Source organism: Ctenopharyngodon idella, chromosome 20 (genome assembly GCF_019924925.1).
Source record: "Ctenopharyngodon idella isolate HZGC_01 chromosome 20, HZGC01, whole genome shotgun sequence".
Lineage (NCBI taxonomy): Eukaryota > Metazoa > Chordata > Actinopteri > Cypriniformes > Xenocyprididae > Ctenopharyngodon > Ctenopharyngodon idella.
In genome coordinates this window covers 21,523,259-21,533,587 of record NC_067239.1, presented here as the reverse complement: position 1 = coordinate 21,533,587, position 10,329 = coordinate 21,523,259, and the positions used below count along the sequence as shown (strand labels likewise).

The following is a 10,329-nucleotide window of genomic DNA, read 5'->3' as shown; positions in this document are numbered from 1 at the left end:
TGAGCTCCCTGTGACCTTTACTGTTACTTTAACAAAATACAGTGGCTCAAAGATCCAAAATTCACACGTGTTAAATAAATAAATGCTCATATAGAATACAATAATAAGCTATATGACTTCAGTTAAATGTATTCAATACATAATCATTATTTCCATAACTGGTGGACATGAATGAAATTCAAAAGACAAAGGGGATTATAATAGCTAATAATAATTATTATTATTTTATAAATATATATAAAATAAATCAATTAATTACATTTAATAATTAATTATTTTTGTATACGATTTTTCATCTGATTATTATTTTTCTTTTCTATAATGATTTAACAGATGAGCACTGCATTGCATGTATGTCAAAATAACACAAAAGCTGCATAAGTAATCTTGACAAATGTATTAAAATGTATTATTAAAATGTATTAATGTATTAAGTTCTCAAAGTTTTAGAATTTTTTTTTTTGTATTTATTAATTTTTTGATATTAAATCAAATTAAACTGTACAGTTCTGTATACTTCAAGGTTAGTAGAAAAATAAAACATTTTACATTTACTAAAATTGAAGTTTAAGATTTAACATTAAGTCTAATATTAAACTAATAATAAAAAACAAAGATATGACATCCAAAGTATGTAAGGTAGCATAACTATATCTCTTTTATCAAATTCAAAAGGTTTTAATTATATTTTGCTACATATAAAGGTATTTTAAAGATTCTGAAGTGTCAAAAGGTCATTCGGTTTAACTGTCCAAAGGGCAGTACAGCCATTTTATTTGTGATTAAAATAGCTTAAAATGTAATAAATGTATATATTTTTATTCTGCCATGATTTTATAACATCATATATCAACATAGTGCAAAATGGTATTAAAATTATGTGCAGAAGTCGTTGCTTTGTTATAAGAAAGAATGTCTGGAAAAATGAATTTCATTGATGTAATTCAGAGTAACCAATATAAAGGGACCATTTTGGACCATAAGTCATGTGGTCAGTATCAATGTGACATCATTCAGACACCTGCAAAGGACCACATGGTCATGAAGCAAAGTAACTCTTTTTTTAACTATTTGAAAAATTCACGCTTTCATTGCGTTGCTCATACGCATGTCCCGAAACATCAGGTCATTCGGTACAACCGCTATAAAACATGGAAAATGTAATATTTTAAAAACTTGTTCTAAATATAAAATGTTTGATTGTTCTTTTCCTAGCTAGATATCAGCCTGTTAGCATTTTTTTTATTTTTTTAAATATCGTCATTTCAGTATAACCAAAAGTGTCATTCGGTAAAACCGAAATTTTGGTCTTTTTTGGTGACAAATTTTGTCCATCTTGTAAAAAATGACAAAAGCAGTGTTGATTGATTATAAAAACCACACAATCTCATTGTTAACACTTAATAAAACTTCAAAATTAATTATATCTCCATTATGTTTTTTTTTACACTTTTAAAAACCTTATTCGTCAATGACCCATATATATTACTTATTTAAAATATATAATATTAATAGTAAAATTATTAATACAATTAAATTAATTTATTAATTAGGAAAGAACAAGTATAATAATCAAAAATGATCAAATTCCTTCAGTGGAAATATGGAAACTAAATGCACAAAATATAAAAGAGATCAACATGCAGCACCACATTGTACTCATCACATAAAAGCCATCAAATGACGTGAAGGGCTTTGGCAGGCAAATTATTTCGGTGAAATATGCCATTGATGAGCCATCACCTGAAGAGACAAATAAACAACTAAAAGAAAGCTGAAGTCACAGCAGAATAAAGTTTGTCATTTCGTGCCCATAAACTGTTTGCCAAAATGGTGTGAACGGCGAAAGCTTCTTTAGCCAGCTGTCATAATTTGTTAACGAGGCTTTTCAAAAAAAAGCAGAATGATAATGAGAAGACAGAAAAAAGAGACAGGCAGTGAGAGAGGGTAGAGGGGGTGCCCTTCATGAGTGACTGTGGAAGCGGAGAGTCTGTCCCCAGGGAGCCGGCTCGGGGGGGACAACATCAGACCGATTTCAGCGCAGCAACATGATGGCATCTCTGATGTTTTAATATTAATGAGAACGAGCTCCTCGGCTCGGAGCTGCCAACACTCTCAACAGGTGCCTCGGCTCCTCTCCGCATACAGGCCGACAACCTCTCTCCTGTCCCGCTGACGATAACACCTCTAAGTCTCAGGAGGAGCTCTGGGCCTTAAAGAGAGGGAGGGCAGGCAGAAAGGGAAACGGAATGAGTTAAGTCATCCATTTAAAAACTTAGACGATGAGGGGAGAAAGGAGCTCTCTTTTAAAGTCACCTCTCACGAAGCCGAACCACGAGGTCTCGATATTTCTCCTCTTCTCCCAAACCCCCTTGAGAAAGAAATTGACTTTTGTTTGGAGTTTGTGAAAAGTGGGAATCAGGAGAAGGACAATGGGGCTCCCCATGGAGAGGACCCGAGTGAAGCCATCTCAAATCAGTCAGCCAAGGGACCAATTAATCCGGCCATTGTCAGGCCCAAGCCACTGCCAGCACATCAACACATTCAGAGCCCATTGTCCCGACCCTCCTGCAGTAGGATTTAGTCCGTCCAACAGCCAGTTTTGTCCGGGCCAGCTCAGGCGGAAGTTTCTCACTGACAATTTGCCCCAAATAGATTTGTCAGAAAGCGTCCATCGACCTGCCAGTTAGACAGGGCGAGGTTGTGTTCGGCCTTTATTACTACTATTATTATTACTATTATTTTGGAAATGTAGGCAGTGTAATGGGAAAATACTACATACATCTGTGTGGAGTATGGATATGTGTTACGGTCTAATCACATAAGGTGTGGGATGAAATGAATACTGCAATGTCTTACACATGGGACATAAAATATATACAATTAAATTAAATTTAATGTCAGGTCTAATGAGTGCTTTCTTTAATATTAAAATATCTGTGTAAGTGAATCCATAATGTTTTCAAAGGGTAAAACATTGGGTTCATTTTACTTAGTTACAGTAACTGAAAAAATAAAATACAAAATGATGATTATAAGTATGTCATACTTTGCTATGGGATAAAACATGTTTATATACTCCCTTCAAAGAGCAAATGGACTAGCCTTTACTAATTTCTATAAACATTAATATACAAGAAGTTGCAAAGACAGTTATGAAATTGTTTCATTACATTCAACCTTAAACTCACTCATTACACCTCTTTACGAAGCTTAAAAATGTATTCATTTACTAGGAAAAATAGGAAGCATGATAATGAGAACAGACAATGTGATCTACGTGAGATATAAACCTCAAAACGCGTTTTTCTTAGGACCATTTTAATTAGTGAATGACTTCAATTTATAGTTGCATAAAATTTGTCTTGATGAAGCAAGAATTAGAAAGAAAACATTTGTTCTCATTGCTGGTGTTTGTATGCTTTATATCAGTCTATTTCTGCTTAAAATGTTCTTTTCTTTTAAAAAATAATTCATTCATTGTAGAAAATCTAAAAAGTTCTCATTCTCATTCTTGTAGTAGTTTCTTTCTTTATATGTAAGTCAGGATCAGAAGTGCTCTAAAAGTGGCCTAAATATTTTTTAGTCCTCACGCTAGCAGCAATCTGTACATTTCTTTTCTGGTTTGCTGCCTCATTGAGATATACATGCGTTTATCTCAGAACAAAGTGCTATCACAGAAAAGTCTTTTGCAACAACTCCAACATGCTGTTACAGGAGTGGTTAAGGATAAGAGATGGTGTTGCTGTCCCTCTCCACTTTAAGGGCTAAGTAAGCAGTTGCATACTGATTCTGTCAAGCCAACAACTAGATACACAATCAGATGGTTCTTTGTCAGAGATTTTCATTGACTGTTATTGAGAGGAGAGTCACAAGCACAAAAAGTGAAAGCAAGCAGCCGGGGCAACCATGATGTTGGTTATGTTTGTGTAAAGACTATCTATGAATGACAGGATTAGGGCGAGTTAAGCAGATTACTACGAGCAGACCACCCCACCCCAAAGAGACACACACACACTTATAAACACATAGATAGGGAAAGTGGGGAAAAAAAGAGATGGAAAAAGAGAGAAAGTCAGATTTGTTCACTGCACACTTTTTTAAAATAAACATGATGCTCTTCACATATCATATCTAGAAGTCATTAGACTCAGAATTATTTTGACCTCAATCACTTGTGGACTTGTGGAGTTCATGCTCACAGAGATATGCAGTATAGTCTACTGTGACACTGTTTGTCTCAGTCTGGCACACAAGGTCCTGAAAAACGCACATTTGAATATGCAGTCATTCACCTGTCAAAAATCCTAATTTCTTTTCAGTGCACTGAGAACACCGTTTAAAGGAGGACATGACAATCACTAATTGCGATTAGATACGCCCCCGTTCGCCACGTTTAGACCGAGATTTAGGGCTCCCATATGGTCCCGAGCTACCGTGGGAATGTTCATAATTAAACCTAAAATATGGGTGTCTGCTGGCGGCGACCACAACACGGCACGCTGTTAAGGTCAATATGTCATCGCGCACGCTCTCAAAGGGGTACAGTTGTGATTCTCCCAGTCCACGAGGGAAACTCGCACGAATGTGTCCCCTCCAAAACAGAGAGCGCACTTGTTAACAGCGATTTCCTTTTTTTGTTTCCTCTCATAAGCAGATTGACCGAGTCTGTGGAGAAATGTATTGAGATTTTTTTTTTCAAAAAGCTTTTTAAAATAGACTATAGGTGATATATAAAATCCATCATATCACGGTTTATTTGTAGTTAAACTGACTCCAATAAATAGGCTAATAATAATAGGCTAAATAACTTTAAAATTTACACGTGACAAACGAGACAGAGACGTTGCATTCAAGTGGTTTGTTTACATCACGAGCAGTGCAAAAGACCAAATTAATGATGTTGAATTCTGGGCAAAAACGTGTAAGTTCAAAAATGTATTTGTTAGGCTACACAATTGTACACAATTGTATGTTATACAAAGAAAGTAAATGATGCCAACTCCCAAGAAAATGTTTCTAAACATGTAGGCTTAGGTTATCTGTTAATAAGAAACGATGATGTGTAGGTACATTTAGATTGTTTTTTGTTTTTTTTTAAAGAAAAATAGAAAAGAAAAAAGTACACTCGTAAAAAATAGCGTACAGTGTTAAATATATTTACCACAATATTTGAATATTTACCTCAAAACAGCAAAATTGCTCACATTTACCATACAGTATAGGCTACTAGTAAACATAACATATGCTACATGTTGATTCAGAATTAAAATACATACACTTACAAAACAAAATCCACTAATTTTCACGCCTGCCAAGATGAGAGAGCGATGTGAAACAGTGTGGTATTTGAGCTCGAGAGAGAACAGATCTTTGGTTGCTGTCGTTCTACCAACGCAACAGGTGGACGCGCGCGCGATGGAAGAATCCGGGAAAGCACGACAGAAAGTAAGTTCGCTGCAAAAAAAAAAAGGTGATTATGTTTCTGAGGATTATTTAAATAGAATGCTTTAAACTATTTACTTCAGTCTGGGAGCACTCTCAGAGGACTGAACTCTCAGAGGATGGAAATGTGTTCTTAATGAGTGGCAAACGTTTGATTCGGTCGTTTAAACAACCTTGCTGATCCTAATCAATTCCTACAGAGCGCACCATTAGCCTCTAACAGTGTCTGAGTCGCTGTGTGTGGAATATCACTTCATTCGTCCCCGTGACGTCATGCGAGAGCAGGAGTTGAAGCAGAAGGCAGGGAAAAGCTAAGTGGTCAAAGGAAGTTGGGCTCTCCTCCCACCCTCCCTCTCTCCCGCCCTCCTACTCTAATACATCTCATACATATTACCAAACCTTTAATCTGACGGTACACATCACAAAGTCACTCAACAAGACTCCGGGCTGAGACGCATTTCCCAGCTCATGTTGTACTTTTTAAGCTGGTGGTGTTGAGCAGTACAGCGCCGGCTTATGCCCCAGTGTTTCACCAACTTTCCGTGGCGCTGAGAGACCAGGGACCGGCTTGGGCATATATTGTATGTGCGGCTGCATCCATCGCATCAATCAACAGTCAAGACGAAATCTGGATTCTATTCGCTGAAAGACAAGAGGAGCGACTCGGACACAATCAAAGAAAACTACAACAGAAAGCAGAGGACCAGTTGTCCACCGCAAATCGGATGTTTAATTTATGCTTATATTTTTTAAATCCAAGTCAAAAGTGCTAAGTCTCCCCTGGGCCTGAAAAGTGTAACTTTTCAACGCAGTTTTCTTGGAGCAGAGGTCTTCAATATGAGCAAGCCTGCTGGTTCAACAAGTGGTTGTCTGGATATTTTAAACGTCAAATCCAGTGAGTAGATTGTTTTTCTTTGTTGTTAGAAATAGCAAATCAAAAACGCAATCTTTTTTGTTCACTAAATAGGCTAAGTGAATGTAAAATGGTTGCTTATGGTTATGGGTTTGACTAACTTAAAAATCAACTTAACTCCACAGAGCTGTCAAACGCAAATCGAAATGTTTACATGCTGTCAAATTGTTGCCTACCTCTAACACTGATAGCACGAATGCCTAACAAACTAGATTATATCGAAGCAGTCTATATAACAGTATGTTTTTTACATCTTAGATGTAAAAGTGTAAGAAAATAAATAAACGAATAAGCCCGAAAAAGCTTAAGCTTGCGTTTAGTGATGATGTTACCTCTGTTGAGTGTCTTGACAGCCTTGTTTCCACATTACGCTTAGCAAATAAGTTGCGAGTAGGCTGCTAAAAAAAAACTACTAATAATATTGTAACAGCCTGTACAATGTAATTTAAAAAATAATTTTGTCCTAAGGTATGCTTAAACTCAAAGCAGATTTGCTGAGTTTTCCTTATTAGGCTGCTCCGAGTATCTCTGTTGACTCTTCAATTAATTTTAAGGAAACAAGAATTCAAGTTCGGAAATTAGTTTTCTTGATAGATTTTCTTGGATTCTAAAAATTGTCTGACTGGAAACATTTTTTTGAAATATAAAACATTCAGTGTGATTTGAGAAAGTCTGTAATACGCTTGTGGTGATAAAAAATGACTTTTTATATTAGACTTAAGTGAAATGGTGTTAAAAGTTTTAATGTAATTGTTATGTGTCTTCTAAATGATTCAAGAAAATTACTCAAGTGAAAGGCAAAAAATAAGGTAAGAGGTAACCCAATCATAATCGTTTCTAATGCTCACTAATTAGTGATTTCAAAATAACAGAATTGAAAATATTGCACACAATTTTTAAATCTAGCTTAGTATTTAAGTCTAAATTAGAAATTTATTTTAAGACCAGTGAACACATGAAATAATTTCGTTGAGGCCTAAACTTTTCGTTCATTATTTTGAATGCCTAATCCCCCGCAAAAACTTTTTGATGTCGCTTTACATGCATTTCACTCTTTAAATAATTGTCAGCTGATATTCATAATTCACACCAGTATTATATAAAATACATTTATTTTCCTTTCCAGGGGTAAAATCGCAGCACTTGCACTGTTTGGGTGGTCGAAGGCCCATTAAGTGCAGAGTTTCTCACAACTGCATGTAATCCAGTGCAGCAGGTCCCAGGGTTGATGCTGATTACAGTAATGAAATATGCCATATGTCTTTAAACAATTACAGCGCACAATGCAACAGACTGGGACCCCCACAGGGGAAAGTTAAAGATGTGTTCCCTTCTCTAAAACAAATCCGCCTTCAATTCATGAGTTTCTTATATACCAGTGTACCATTGAGTGTTGTCAAATTATGCGATGATTGCATCTAATCTGGATGGGGGACAGCATAGGCCTTTATGACTTCGTCGAAATAAGAGCTGTCTGCTTTGATGGGTTTAATTATCATACCACATAACTAGATAGAAATTCGCAGGAGACACGGGAAACAGAATAATAATAATAGGCTAATACAGAAACTCTAAATGCAAATTAAAAAGCAGGCTTTATTAAAGCGTTTCATCTGAGAAAAATTTGTACTGGTCGAGCAATGTTCAAGTTTCAAAACGACTCCGTGACAAAAGCAACAAGTTGCCTCCATCACAAGAAAGGTTCTCTTTTTCATCCATGCAAAATGCAAAGTGCACCTAATGAAATATTGAATGAATCTACATTGATGTTAAGACGAGAATTTCCCAATGTTCTGAAATTTTAAATAACACACCAGCAAATCTTCAGTCACTTTCCCGTCAAAACCTGTAACAAAACACCATTATAATTTCTGAAAGGACCTATACGAGGAACATCTGGCATGCACAGAATAGAAATGTTTTTCCATTAAAATGCAGCATAGTTTTTTCTTCTCTTTTCTTGTTTTAAGAAGTCAGAGTGCATGAAGTCGTTTTCCTTCTCCGTCGTTACCGTTCTATATCCGAATTCCCATGCTACCCTTTTTGACGGGTCACTGGAAAATCAATGAGCAGGTGGACATATGTCAGTGTAATTACATAGCCGTTCCTCTAAACGACTCCCCCATATACATGCAAATATACCTCTATTGACAGACTTAAATACAGAAAAAAAATGTTCTGCACACACAAGAAAAATCACAATTTTCATTTACTCCAAGTTCATTTGCATACACTTCATTTGAGTCTCTGAAACGCGCTGGTGCGTATTATTCTCCTCTCCCGTGTCACTCCTTAATCCGCGAGCCTATAGACGGCGCGAAGAAAGCAGTTGTCGAGCTTCATTATGAAGCGGGGTTGGCAGCTTGTCGAGACCAGGCCAGTCAGACGAGGCTCAATGGGGAAATCATTAAGTTAACACTCTCCCTAATGTCGCCATTGTGCGCGTCTACTGAACATTGTTTTATTGGACCTGCGATATGACGCTTCCCACCAATGCGTCCTCAACGTAGGGTTTACACATTCCTATGGACTGACTCATTAAAAGTGTGTCCTTTAACACAATATTTAGCACAATTGTTTGTTTAGGCCTAGTTATTAGGCCAGCAATTTGGGAAGTGTGCGAATTATGCAACGACTTTCAGGAAAATTTCTGTATAGGCCTAGAAAACGATCAGGCGCAATCTGTTTTCTCATTTGGGCTCTTATCACAGAAAATCAAACGTTAACTATCGTTTTAAACAAAACTATTGTTTTTTTATGTGACATTGTTTATGTAAGCCTAGGCTAAATATAACAAAGTGATAGATAATAAAAGTATAGCCAACGTTTGTTTTCTAAGTGAACCACATTATATTAAACCTTAACGAAAGCGCTCGAGAAGCCTACTGTTGCTATGGTTACCTCCTCATCGCTATTTCTTTTCGCGAGTGTCTATTTATCGCCAGGTGAAAATATGAGATCGGCCAACCTCGCAAAATTGTACCTAAACGTATAGCTTATTACCAATATTGAAGTTAAAGATGAATAACTAATAAATATTATTAAAATAAACTAGGCCTATTAGAGACACACACACACACACACACACTTATAGCAGTACCTAAATCTACAAAAACTTTCGAAAATCTAACTGTCAATAAATAGACAAAAAATCTGCAACTGGGTTGCGGTTTTGTTGGGTTTTTTCCCCCTTAAATAAATGCTATATTTTCTATCTCTGTTAGGTCGGATTCTGGACATTCCATGTAAAGTGTGTGGAGACCGAAGTTCTGGAAAGCACTACGGTGTTTACGCGTGTGATGGCTGCTCGGGATTTTTCAAGAGGAGCATAAGGAGAAACAGAACGTATGTCTGCAAATCTGGCACACAGGTGAGCTATACTAATCAATTACAGCGAAGTGTTTGAACCATAACAGCGTCAGCTAATTTGATCTAAGCAAGCGCGTCTAAGGACTAGATTACACCTCCAGTGATTTTCATAATTGAAAGATTATCCCAGAAGTGAGCCCCCTCCCGCGCCTTTGAGGGCCCTTTGCCCCGTCTAGTGTAACAGGTGTAATCCAATCTAACGCACCGGCAGGACTGGGTGGATTTGGAGAGCGGTAGGCGGGAATGAGACTATTGGCCGTGCGGCGGGGGAGCGAGTCAATAGCCGTCATTACTCTGCCATTCCCACATACCTGTGGAGTGGGGATCACTGGAGCATATAGCAGAAGAGGCTGTTTGTGTGCCATTACTGCCAAACGAAACCTACTGTATTTCCTTATTTCCTTATTTTCTTTCGTCCTTTTTTTTCATCTCCTCAGGGCGGCTGTCCAGTAGACAAAACACACAGAAATCAGTGTCGCGCCTGTCGCTTGAAAAAGTGTCTAGAAGTGAATATGAATAAAGATGGTAAGTAGTAAACATATTCGTTTTTTTAAATATATATTTTCAAGATATTAAAAAAAATAAATAAAAAAATGCATGTT

General features: G+C 36.8%; 1 protein-coding gene across 1 annotated transcript in view; it reads left to right on the top strand.

Annotated features, from left to right (window-relative positions):
* The first annotated feature begins 663 nt into the window (after nt 1-663).
* The window catches only part of nr2e1 (nuclear receptor subfamily 2, group E, member 1), a 16,313-nt gene continuing 6,647 nt past the window's right edge, over nt 664-10,329 (top strand). The window contains exons 1-3 of the mRNA XM_051874194.1: nt 664-6,340; nt 9,583-9,728; nt 10,165-10,252. Coding sequence (XP_051730154.1) covers nt 6,283-6,340; nt 9,583-9,728; nt 10,165-10,252 — 292 coding nt within the window. The 5' untranslated portion in view covers nt 664-6,282. The remainder of the gene's footprint in view (nt 6,341-9,582; nt 9,729-10,164; nt 10,253-10,329) is intronic.